The sequence below is a fragment of the Pongo pygmaeus genome, chromosome 3 (genome assembly GCF_028885625.2).
Source record: "Pongo pygmaeus isolate AG05252 chromosome 3, NHGRI_mPonPyg2-v2.0_pri, whole genome shotgun sequence".
Taxonomy (NCBI): domain Eukaryota; kingdom Metazoa; phylum Chordata; class Mammalia; order Primates; family Hominidae; genus Pongo; species Pongo pygmaeus.
Window position 1 is genome coordinate 21923605 of NC_072376.2, and position 13656 is coordinate 21937260.

The 13656-nt window shown below is 39.1% G+C and overlaps 1 protein-coding gene across 1 annotated transcript in view; it reads left to right on the forward strand.

Moving 5' to 3' along the window:
• LOC129035053 (cytosolic beta-glucosidase) overlaps positions 1–11892 on the forward strand; it is a 127310-nt gene extending 115418 nt beyond the window's left edge. The window contains exon 5 of the mRNA XM_054485102.1: positions 9692–11892. Within this exon, the coding sequence (XP_054341077.1) occupies positions 9692–9894 (203 nt within the window). The 3' untranslated portion in view covers positions 9895–11892. The remainder of the gene's footprint in view (positions 1–9691) is intronic.
• Positions 11893–13656: the final 1764 nt, after the last annotated feature.

The window sequence follows — 13656 nt, forward strand, 5'->3', positions numbered from 1 at the left end:
ACACTTTCTATGCTTCAATAGCCAACTTCAGCTTCTGTTGCTTACAACCGAGAAAGAGCCCTGCTGGTTAGTGCTAGGTAATCCAACTCATTTGTGGACACTCAGCTCTAGTTTACTCCAGGAAACTGTTCCATTAGCCTTGTTCTGCCACTTTTGCTGATTAGGGCAGATCTTCCACTCTTGTGTGCTGTCAAGACTCAGTATGGCATGGTGGCTTCACCTGCTGCTGCTGTTGTTACTCTGCCTGGGTTTCTGTGTCAACTCTCCTACTTGCTTGATGTATGAATTTTGCAAAGGTTACCTAACCGCTCCGTGTATCAATTCCTTTACCTATAAAATAGGGACGCTGATAATAACTATCTAACTCATAGGTTGATTGTAAAGACTAAATGGATGAATGCATACATGTAATCCTTAAAGTGGTAACTAAATGTTCAATAATTGTTAACTAAAATGTTCTCACATTACCCACTTCCTTCTTTTCATACTACTTTTCACAGACAGTAATTCGATACTCACAGAGTGATAATTTGATTTAGATATACCTTCCACATAAGCTGTAAATGAAGGGCTGCTTATTTTGTTCATCATTGTATTCCCAGTTCCTAGCACAACGTATATTTACTTAATGGATGTAGGATGGATGTTGCAGGATCCCAAAAACCTTGAGTAATGCCTTCCCCATCTCCCAGCACACTAAAGCAGGGGAGCTTCAGCAGTATCCAGTGTTCCTGGCAGAATCACCTCGAGCTCCTTGTTTTTGCTGATTATTTCTCGTGACCCACAACTGACCCGTTCTCACAGAGCACAAACCCTGTCCCAGATGCTGAACTTTCCCTCTATGCCCTGATTTCTCTGCTTCTCAGTACCGATCATTTTGTGCTGACTCTATACCCTCTGTAAGTTGTTTGAAGCCAGATGGGAGAAAGAGAGAAAACCGATATCGTTCATTGCCCTCCCAGACTCTGAGGGAAATAAAAACAATAGCAACAACAAGGTAGTTTATATTGGGTGTTTACTAGGCATTATTCATTATTTAATACTCACCGCAATCCTATGAAAAAGATACTATAACCCCATTTTGCAGAAGAGGAAAGTAAGTCCCAGAGGAGAAAAACAAAAGAAAGAAAGGAAAGTAGAGAGAAAGGGAGGGAACGGGGTAAGGAAGGCAGCTTTTCCAATAGAAGAGAAATTCCCTTGCTGAGAAGAAATTTCATTCCCATAAAAGAAACTTCTCTATTGGAGGATAAGATACTGTAAAAATAATATTGATAGAGAAGTTATAGAAGATGACCCAGAACATGAACCTAGCCTCAGATCAGCTTTAATATTTAGATTTTTAAAATATAATTCCTTTCAACTACTTGCTATTTGCAGCCTTTTCTCTCCAAAGTCTAACGTAAGTAGTAGGAATAATACTGATAATTAAGAAATCTATGCAGTTTTTTTCTGGTTAATTGGCATTTTCCTATAAAATATTTAAAAATTAGCTTTTGGTTTTCAAAGACTCTCTTTTCAGAAAGTCATAGTTTTTGCTATTAAGAGTTCCCATCTGCAGGTGGGGCTTCCTGCACTGGGATTATTTGGGCATTTTCACAGATGTTGTCCAGCCACTGATATTCAGCTGGAGTTGGAGCGGGGGGCTTATGATGCATTTTCTATGTTTAGATCTTCCTGATGTTGTTTTATTTATTTTTTCCAATGAAAAGAGAAACCAGCCAACATGCCAGTTTTCTTGCAAAAACTGTTATCCAGCTAGAGATGCCCTCCAATGGTAATGCTCTTGTGCATTTCAACCAAACTCAAAGAAACACATTTTCAAAGTGAGTGTGGGTGCAATTGCCAGAAAATTGGCTTCAAGCTGGGTCCCCGGAAGGCTTGCTTTCTCCAGCTTTGACAGGCCTTGAGAGAGGTTCTCATAAGCCCCCAGGAAGATCAGGTGGGTGGTTTGGGACTCAGAGCCCAGTTGGCAACCACTCTAAAAGAGCATGGTGCATTAGTTTCCCGTGGCTGCTGTAAGAAATTACCACAAACCTGGTGGCTTAAAACAACAGAAATTTATTCTCTCACAATTGTGGAGGCCAGAAGTCTAAAATTAAGGTGTCAGCAGGACCGGTTCCTTTTGGAGGCTCTAAGGGAGAATTTATTCCATGCTTCTGTACTGGCTTCTGGTGGCTGCTGGCAACCCTTGGTGTTCCTTGGCTTGCAGATGTATACTCCAATCTCTGCCTCTGTCTCCACGTTGTCTTCTTTCCTGCGTGTCTTTGCCCTTTCTCTTATCTTCTAAGGACACTTGCCATTGGATTTAGGGCACGCTGTCTTCCAGGATGATCTCATCTTGAGATCCTTAACTGAATTACATTCTCAAAGACTCTTTTCCCAAGTAAGGCCACATTCACAAGGTTTGGGTAGACAGACTTATCCTTTGCAGGGGCCACCGTTAACCCACACACATGGTGAATTGAGAGAACTTTTCCTGATCCACTGGGGATGAAGCTGGATTTCAACTAAGCAGTGGGCTAAAAAGGCATTTGGCCCTGCTGAGCCAAAGCATCTTCTTAGTTTCTCAGTGATCACCGTACATTTCTGAAAGGAAATATGGCATTTGTCAGCAGAGGCTAACTTCTCGCTGTGTCCTCACATGGTCTTTCCTCTGTCCATGTGCCTTCCTGTTTATTTTACCTTGGGTTCTGCCTTCCTTATTATTTCATTTACTCTTTAACATCACTAGGAGTAGATAATAGTGTTTCCATTGTATTCATGAGAAATGAGAGGCTCCTTCCAGCTAGCAACTGGTGCAGCTGGGATTAAAATGTAAGCCTGTAGAGGTTCCCTTTCCAAACATGTCACCTCAGCTTTTCTGGGTTCCTAACCTGAAGATATTTCAAGTTCGTCTGTTTTCCTTAAGCATGGTAAATGTGGTTATTGTACAGTCTGTATGAGAATTCTAATAACTGAGTGCTTTGTGGATTTGTTTCTGTTGATTGTGGTTATTTCTTTTTATTTATGTCATAATTTTCCATGTCTTTCTGGTTATATTTGATTATATGCTGACGATTATACTTAAAATATTGTAATAACTATTGGAGTTTAGAACATACAGATCCCTCTTTTCAAAAATAATTTGAATGTCCATCTGCCAGGTACTTGGGGGTACTACCAGTATGCCATCACCTCAAACCAAGATCCAGACTTTACACTTGTTGAACCACCAGGGATTAAACTCAAGACTTTCCAATGACTAGTTTGTCTCTGGCACTCTCTCACCATTACACTGAGTGTTTTGTCTTTTGAGCGTGTAGTCTTCTCTGGGTGGGGTCTCATACTAGACTTCCCACCTGCTATGACTCTGAGTTTTTACATCTAGCTTTACCCCAGGAAACAGAAAAATATTTAGATTTTCTAAGATTGGAACATTCCATCAGGCAAAAGTAGCTCCCATATCTACCAACCTCAAATTCCACTTTCAAATTTGACTTGTTAATTCTCTACAAACTTGTCAGCTTTCCATTGTTTTGAAGATTTATTTTTAAAAACTGTATCAGCATTCTTTACTTATTTGCCTTAGGAAGGTTTCCTTGAATATTGTAGCTTGCCATTAGCTAAACACAAAAATCTAGAGGCCTATTTATTTTTTCTCCCTGCTCATTCCTGGCACTTTACTCCTCTCTTTTTTTTCCTTTGTGAGGCGGCTGCTTTTTGCACTGTCCTGAATTTTTCCATTGATTCTTGACATGGCAGCTTGGGTCTATGGATGAGTGGTTTTTTTTTGATAGCTTGATAGTTTTGTCACATCCACGGGTATCTTATATAAGTCCTAGACCATCGTGAAAACGAAGACTACCTCTGTTTATAAATTGCGGAAAAATAAATTCCATTGATGCTGAGCTTCCAATTTCTAGAGTTTTGTAATGTGACAAACACAGGCATAATTAGGATGTTTCATAAACCAGTAACTTAAAAAGATTCTGCCCCTTATCATAAAATAATGAGTTTCTAAAATAATGTCTCTATGTATGAGAGTATGCACACACCTGTAGTGAAGAATTAAATTTTGTTCAAGAGTAGTTTGGTTTTTGCACTCAGCTTCTAAGAGGCAATCTATGTCATAATTGAAAAAATCTCTTTGTTTAGGTTGGGAGCTCATCATGTCAGGAAGACCAATCACATTTAATGTGGGGGCTTTAGGTTCCTGGCATCAGTTAACCAGGAAACTGAGTTAATCCACTTGGGCAATCAATTGATCAATCATGCCTCTGTAATAAAGCCCTTGTGATGGTTAATACTGAGTGTCAACTTGATTGAATTGAAAAATGCAATATTGATCCTGGGTGTGTCTGTGAGGGTGTTGCCAAAGGAGATTAACATTTGAGTCTGGGCTGGGGAAGGCAGACCCACCTTTAATTGGGTGGGCACCATCTAATCAGCTGCCAGTGAATATAAAGCAAGCAGAAAAACGTGAAGAGACAAGACAGGCCTAGCCTCCCAGCCTATGTCTCTCTCCCATGTTGGATGCTTCCTGCCCTCAAACATCGAACTCCAAGTTCTTCAGTTTTGGGACTCAGGCTGGCTCTCCTTGCTCCTCAGCTTGCAGACAACCTATTGTGGGACCTTTTGATAGTGTAAGTTAATACTTTATATATAAAGCATAGTTTATATACATATATATCCTGTTAGTTCTGTCCCTCTAAGAGAACCCTGACTAATACAGCCCCCAATAAAAACTCTGGACACTGAAGCTCAGTTGTGCTTTCCTGGTTGGCAATTCTCTATGTGTATTGTGCACGTTAATACCAGGAAGACAATGGCTCTGACTCCCAGGGGAAAGCATATGCAAACTTCATGTGTGGAACCCCTCAGATCCTGTGCTATGCATTTCTTTCTTTAGCCAATCTCTATCTCTTCCTGTAATAAATCAGAACCGTGACTATAACAGTTTTCTGTGAATTTTGTGAGTCTTTTTAGCAAATTACCAAAACTGAGGGAGGTTTTGGCAAACCCTTGATCTTGTGGTTGGTGTCACAGTGAGGACACAGTCTTATGGTTGATGTTATGCCCTCAACCTTTTCAGTCTGGCTAACTGGACAGTGTGCTTATGTGTGCATGTGTGTGTGTGAGAGAGTGTGTGTGTGTGCATGTGTAGAGTACAACACTAGCATAGGGTTTTTTTTTTGTTAGTTTGTTTTTATTTTTAGACAGAGTGTCACTTTGCCACCCAGGCTAGAGTGCAGTGGCACGATCTTGTCTCACTGCAACCTCTGCCTCCTGGGTTCAAGCAAGTCTCCTGCCCCAGCCTCCCATGTAGATGGGACTACAGGCACATGCCACCATGCCCAGCTAATTTTTGTATTTTTAGTAGAGATGGGGTTTCACCATGTTGGCTAGGCTGGTCTTGAACTCTTGACCTCAGGTGATCTGCCCATTTTGGCCTCCCAAAGTGCTAGAATTACAGGCGTGAGCCACCACGCCTAGCCCACATAGGATATTTATAATTAGAACAGCCTGAAAGAAGCTATAACATAATAGCAAGGCTTAGATACTTCTCTTACATTTTTATTTCCAACCTGCTTACTGTGAGACGTTTTCCACTGATCTTGTAGTCCAAACCCATACCCTGACTTTGTGATGCATGTCATTTTTATCCTAGTGTGCTCCATATTTACCCAGAGCTTCTGTGTTTATTTTGACTCCAACTCTGGAAACAGAAAGTGAACTCATAAAAGTGTGTTTTTTTTTTCCCCCTGGCAAGATTTAGGACCTCATAAATCATGGTGGCAAGAAATGTAATGATGGTCTCTTTCGGTTCTTGAGGAGATTGGAAGAGGAGAGGCGTGCAGGTTCCAATGTGGTTTTGTAATTTTTCCCAGTGGTGGCAAGTGAGGAAGATTCCAGCAGGCTAGTTCCTCAGTCCTAAGTAATTCTCTACTTGAATGTTCGTGCAATGAAAATGCACAGACATTCACGAGTGTCGCTCGGGCAGTTTAGTGCCTGCTGCGGAACTCCTGGCAGTTAACAATGAAATTGTCAAGATTTCCTTTTTGTTCCCTTCCAAGCAGGCAAGGCATCGTTTTTGTCCAGTGGTTTAGCAGATGAATCAATCCTTTTATATGTGATCAGTGGGACCATGTGTGTTTTCAGAAACTGTCTGGCTTTATACCTGGCAGGGTTTCTTGTTGGGCAGTAGTTCTGCAAATGAGAAAGAAAATATGCAGATTCTCACATGTCCCCAGATTGAATTATAAGGCAAAGGAGACTATTGCTTTCTGGCCTGGTATTTGGCTTAAAAAAAAAATATATATATATATATTTTTTGAGATGGAGTCTCACTCTGTTGCCCAGACTGGAGTGCAGTGGCATGATGTCAACTCACTGCAATCTCTGCCTCCCAGGTAAAAGTGATTCTCCTGCCTCAGCCTCTCAAGTAGCTGGAACCACAGGTGCCCGCCACCATGCCCAGCTAATTTTTGTGATTTTGGTAGAGACAGGGTTTCACCATGTTGGCCAGGCTGGTCTCAAACTCCTGACCTCAGGTGATCCAGCCACCTCGGCCTCCCAAAGTGCTGGGATTAAAGGCATGAGTCACCACGCCTGGCCAGATCATTTTGATACTTAGAGATATGCCATCTAGTGCTTAAACTGGGTTCTTGAAAAAATAAATTATGTAAAACATTGTTATTTTCCAGATTATAACTGATGGAGGAGGAGACACACATAGCAAATGTGGACAGGTAGGAGAAAAAGGGACATCTAGTAATGCTTTCATTCCTGTACAGCTTAATGTGCTTATTGCTATATTTCTTATTTCTCAATAATATTTATTTAAAAAGAGCTAATATGTAAATCCGTACAACCACTATGGAGTACAGTGTAGAGGTTCCTCAAAAAACTAAGAATAGAGCTACCATCCAGCCATCCCACTGTTGGGTATGTACCCCAAAGAAAGGAAATCAGTGTATTGAAGGAATATCTGCATGGCCATGTTTGTTACAGCACTGTTCACAATAGCCAAGATTTGGAAGAAACCTAAGTGTTCATCAATCAATGAATGGATAAAGAAAATGTGGTACATATACACAATGGGAGTATTATTTGGCCATAGAAAAGAGTGAGATCCTGTTATTTGCAACAACATAGATGGAACTGGAGGACATTATGTTAAAGTGAAATAAGCCAGGCATAGAAAGACAAACTTCACATGTTCTCACTTATTTGTGGGAGCTAAAATTTAAAACAATTGAACTCATGGAGATAGAGAGTAAAATGATAGTTACCAGAGGCAGGGAAGGATAGTGGAGGGTTTGTAGGAGGGGGCAAAGTGGGAATGGTTAATGGGTGTAAAAAATAGAAAGAATGAATAAAACCTAGTATTTGATAGCACAACAGGGTGACTAGAGTCAATAATAATATAATTGTACATTTAAAAATAATTAAAAGTATAATTGGATTGTTTATAACACAAAGGATAATGCTTAAGGGGATGGATACATGAGATACTTCGATATAGACATGCAATGTGTAATAACAACATCATGATAAATCACATCAGTTACCGTGTGGTCGTCGTTGGTGTCACAGTGAGGACAGCCTTATGGTTGACACTGTACCCTGTGCCATTTGCCATGATATGATTATTACACATTGCATGGCCATATCAAAATATCTCAGGTACCCCATAAATATATACACCTACTATGCACTCACAAAAATTGAAAATTAAAAAAAAAAAAGAAAGGAGTCAATCCAGCTTGGCTTAATTCCTGCCTCAAGGCTATTTATAAAAAACTCTCTAAGCAAAGCAGATATTACACCTCCATGCACAAATATCTCCATGCACAAAGCAGATATTACACCTCCATGTACACCTCCATGCACGTATTACACCTCCATACGTCAAACTGTTGGGGGCCTTTTGTCTACGGAATATCCATAGAAAATAATTCCAAGAATGTTTGGAGAGCAACACGTGTAGTGGAATATAGATATAGTGCTTTTAAGAGACCTGAAATACCAAATTGACACCAATGAAAAAATTAAAGGTTAGGTATTGTTTTGCTGAATATTTAGCTAGAGGAGTCATTTTGGTTGAAAGCAATCTCTGAAACAATTAAAATATGATTTAGTATATGAATGTTTATTCTCACCTAGCTTATTTAGACATATATCCACCTTATAAAGCAACTGGCCTTTTAATTTAATTTGTCTACTGAGAAATGGATATTTGGTGTTTTAGCGAGTGTATCCCATAGGTTGGGTTTGTTTATTCTGGTTTTAAAAAAGAAAATGCGCAATGCAAGGACTCACAAGACCTCAGAGTTTTGCCAAGCTTAAAATGCTAAGAAAATGTAAGCTAAATTCCCTGAATAAAGTGATGGAAATCAGTGTGAAACTATGTGGAGAATAGTTATATGTGTTGAATCTACATTTTGATGTCTTAACATGGAGTCTGTGGATGGGCTTCTGGGCATCCACAAATAAAATCATACCAAATATTTATGTATGTATACACTTAGTGGAGAGATACTCCATTGCTTTGGCTCTTAAAGGGCTTAAGCATCATTTTGAGTTTAGATGTGGGGCAAAGGGGATGTGCTATAGATGGAAAGTTTTGCCTCCCCCAACCCCCGACAAATTCATACTGCATCTTAGCTCCCAGTATCCCAAAGGTGGGGCCTTTGGGTGGTGATTAAGTCATGTGGATGGAGCCCTCATAAATAGGATAAGTGCCCTTATAAGAAGAGATATGAGAGAGTTCCCTGGCCCCTTCTGTCACATGAGGACACAACAAGAAGGCACTCATTTATGAACAGGATACAGTCCCACACAAGACAACAAATCTGTTGCCACCTTGATCTTGGACTTCCCAGCCTTCAGAACTGTGAGAAATAAATTTTTTCTTTTTATAAGCCACCCAGTGTATGGTGTGCTGTTATAGCCACCCTATCAGACTAAGAAAGGATGCCATAGCATTTCTGTACTCCCTCAGTCTAGGATATAGTCATGGCTAAAGCTGCGTGCTGACCCTTGACTCTTCATTTTGGAGGCTGTCTCTCCAGAATCATAAGACATGTCTCAGTTTGACCATGGGGACAGCAGGTAAGCTCTGAGGCTTCCTCAGGCATGCTACTGTTATCTCTTCCAATTTTCTAGTGAACTTTCTGGAATATCTGGAGGCCATACTTACAAACGGAACAGTGTCTTTACTGAATACCCTTCTAGGTACCATAGAGGAACTTGTGTGTGTGTCTTTGTGCCTGAAAAGTGATAGGTACTGAAAAATTGTTCATTGAGTAAATGAATGAACAAAGTAAATTCGAAATGAATGAATTGCCGAATAATTAGAATAATATATAACAACTTATTGAATTAAGCCCCTGCTTGATTCAAGCAGAAAACTGGAAAAGGGGATTTTTAAAATAGACAAATAAAAATTGGATATATTTAGGGTGTACAACATGATGCTTTGATATATGTACAGCATTGTAGAATGGCTAAATCAAGCGAATTAGCATGCATTACCTTACATACTTATCTCTTTTTTGTGGAAAAGGGGGATAGAGAACAGGTTTTGCTTCTCCCACTGTGATCTCCTGCAGAGAAGGAGAAAGAGACCCAGACTGCTCATCAGTGATTTTGTCTGTGTTCTCATAAGGCCTTCCCAGAAATGATAATTTTCTTTTTTTTTAAATTTCAGCTATCCAACTTGATAAAGTCAATCTTCAAGTATATTGTGCGTGGTCTCTTCTGGATAACTTTGAGTGGAACCAGGGATACAGCAGCCGGTTTGGTCTCTTCCACGTTGATTTTGAAGACCCAGCTAGACCCCGAGTCCCTTACACATCGGCCAAGGAATATGCCAAGGTCATCCGAAACAATGGCCTTGAAGCACATCTATAGGCAAGATGGCTGAGAAATACAGGAGAGGTGTCTGCTTTTGGAAAGGAAATCTGCTTTGGTGATGATCTTTCAGGCAATCTCAACTTAGTTCTTTAATCAACATTTAATATCAATGGATCTGTGATTATAAAGTCTGAATATGTAATGCCTTGTGAAGTATTTAATAATGGCCTTTACTTTATTTGTATTTGGATCAATGAGGTTTTTAAAAAAAATAGAAGAGAAAACCACTAACCTTGATTTTTATATTGCAAAATCAGATAGACCTGGAAACATAAATTTAAATCCTTAGACATTTTTCTAGAAAAAAAATGCAAAGTTTATAAAGATAATACAACCATGATTTGCAACTGTAACAGGAGACCATTTATGATAAGCATACCTGTTTGTGAACTTAATTATTCCGATTCCATAAGCTGTTTTTGCTTAGGCGATTCACTGCCATGTGATCCATAATTTTTCTACATAAAAAATCAAAGTTAAAAGTTAGTCACATTATACAGTTATGCATTCATTTCAACAAAATAGTGAATTGATAATCTACTTGTTAATATATTCGGCCCATATTTTGTGTGTTTGGACAAGTACATCTCCCTTTTGCCTAACGAACTTTTGAAAAATAATAAAATAATAGAATAAATTAGACTTTGAATGGCAGAAAAAGTATTTGAGTGTTGATGTTCAGTAAAAAACAGATTCCTAATTTGGCAGAGTGGTGCCAAATTAAAAGCCAAGTGATAAGCAGGGCATAATTTCCACTTTTGAATGTTTCTTTAAAGTTTAGAACCTTAAGAACCTCATGAAAAAAATACATGAAGTGAATGACCAACCTCAGTGTAGGCAAAGGTGGGGTGGGGATTTATTACCCTGGTAGTTGAAATGTCTGAGATTGGTATGAGGTTGACTGGAATTGGACATTTTACTGAACTTCCTAAGGTAGGGGTCAGGAGTAGAGGCAGGGCTCCTTCTGGCCTCCATGTCTTCCCCTCCAGCAAACCCTTCATGTATGTGGAGTTTGGCCTTTCATATCCATATTTCAGTAGACTTTAGTAAGCACCTAGTTACCTGTTAGACTTGAAGCTAAGAGGTTTAACTATGATCATCCCCATTTTGCAGACTGAGAAACTGAGGCCATACTGTTGTGTGTCTTTCTCAAGCCATTTGGGTTCTGATTAACTGGACCTGGCACTTCCCTTGGCATCAGCCCTATTCTCACATGATGGCAAACTGTAGTGCCATGGAAGTCTTCTCTGCATTTTCTGAAGACAGGAACAAAGACATAGAGGTGTGGAGTTGCCTTATGCAGGAGGAAGGGGAAATGGTTTTTTGCATGCAGCCCCTGCTTCCCTGAGGAAACTGCACATGCTTTTGGCATTCTTGTAAGGCTTTTGGCCCTGAGCAGATGCTCTGTCACTTTTTTTCTGTTATAAACTGTGGTCAATTTCTGGATCGTTTTCATGTTCATAATCAGGGAATTATTTACAGCAGAGAAACACACTCTCAGTAACTTTGGACAGAGTAAGAAAGAAATGGTTGTAGTAGTTCAATAAACATGGATGCACTGGGGAAAATTATATTAAGATTAAAATGGTATACAGAGGAAATTCTATTACATCTTTGCCACTGGTTTGTTATTTTTATTGTTCAATGAGACATTATCTCACAATTTGTGTTCATTTAAGAAGCACATTTCCAAATCTTATTTCATTCCTTTCCTATCCAGCCTGTCTTTTTCATTTTTACCATGTATCTTATTTACAATTTATGTGCCCTTTTGTATTATCTTGCAAGACAACTGAGTTTTCCTTTTAATTAGGATGTTGCTTCGAATATTACTTATCCTACAGGGCATATTTACAAGTTTTACAACAATACAAATGAGCACTGTATTTTCGTTACCAAAACCAAAAAATTAATATTCACACTGTAAATAAGATGATCCGTCATGTTTGGTCTACCAGGTGAAATAAAGATTCTAGCTGCTGGCGCCCAAGCTTACTTACAGTGCTGTGGCCTTCTGCAGTTCTTTGCTGGGTTTTAAAGGCTAGCTCTTTATCCTAGAGATGGATCATACAAAGGGTGCTTCCCTAATTGGTCATGTAAATTAGTATTGCCACAAGGTTAAGATGAAGGAAAAAAAAATAACTCACCATCTAAAAACCTAACAGCCCCTGCAGTGTTTCAATTAATGTTATTTTTAATTACTTCTATTAGCATTTGAGAACAAGACTGATTGGCTTTTGCCTGTTGAGGAAACAGAATGAAAATTCTTTAAATAGAAAAACAACAGTTGTTAATTATACTTAAAAATCCATAGATACTGTACTGAGATGTCTTGAAGGTCATCTGAGACTTGTAAAGCACATGTTTTATGTCTGTTTTATCTAAGGAGAAACCTAGATATCACAATGATGAATTGGATCTCCTTGTATTTCCTTCTCTATTATTTTCCTCCTTTCTTTTTTAGAAGAGCATGAACACATGTTATTTACATTCTATGAATCACTTTAAAGAAATTTTTTTGACAGTTTTTATTTTAGGGCTAGTCATTTCTGAATTTCTAAAAACATATATAAAATAACAGTAGCCCAGTTTCATTTTAGATGTTTAGAGTTTTAGTTTTGCAACTCTTGGTTATATCAGGAATTATACTATGAACACCAGGAGGAATTGTCTACCTAAGCCCTTTATCGAAGGAGAAGGTAGAAGTTCTCATTAAGAAGCCCATAAACTCAGAAGCTGGCCACCTTGGTATTTGGCAGTGGGATGCCAGTCAGGTTTTCGTGTTCTGGGAATTTGTGTTTGGCCTGTAGCTTTTAATTATTTTTATGAACTAGGGAATAATGAATACATTTGTAATATATTGAAAAAAAAATCTCTAACACTGGCTGACCAAAAAGTAGATTTATATGATAATTCTTAAACACCAATTCTATTACTCAACGCTAGGCAGAATGAAAATAGAATACTGAGCCTTATTACTGAGAGAGCAGAGTATAATCAAAGCTGGTAGAATTAATACTGTTTAATTATTAGCAATACGCCTCACCCGGAGAACACATATCCATCACTAATCAGAATATTTTAGGCTCTTGTCTGAGAAGGGACATGGTAGAGAGTACAAAGCATCATGAGCCCTAAAGAATGAAATTAGGAAAAATGTGACATAGAGACATTTGATGATGGTCTTTCATAATATGGGTTATGGTGATGTGAAGGGAGAATAAACCTTATTAACTGCGGCAGTAGGTAAGATGGGGAAGTGGGGGTTGAAGTGCCGAGGTAGGGCCTGCCACAGGAAAGAACAACCCCCAACTATGTGAGTTGCTGAGTGTGTCTTGAAGAGAGTAGTAGACAAGGCCTGTGATCCCAGGCTTTCCCAGTGTCTGAATGTGATACCTGAGCAATGACCGACCTAGATGACCTTGCCAGACTGGCTGTTTGTATCTGGTATCAGGCAAATGTAATGCATCATTAAGAGTGTGGGCTCCTGAGCCAACTCACCTGGATTCATATCCTGGCTCTGATGTTTATTATCCAAGTGACATTAAGTAACTTACTCAAGTTTCCCATGCTTGTTTCCCTATCTGCAAAATGGAGATAAACTTCCTTATAGGACTGTTGTGAGAGTTAGTTAAGCTGATAGATATAACATGTTTATATCCTGAAGCATGGTAAAGGCACAGTTAGTGTCGAGCTATTATTTTCAACTCTCAAACTTGTCCACACTGAGCCCCCAGCAATTCGTCAATTATAGTTTGG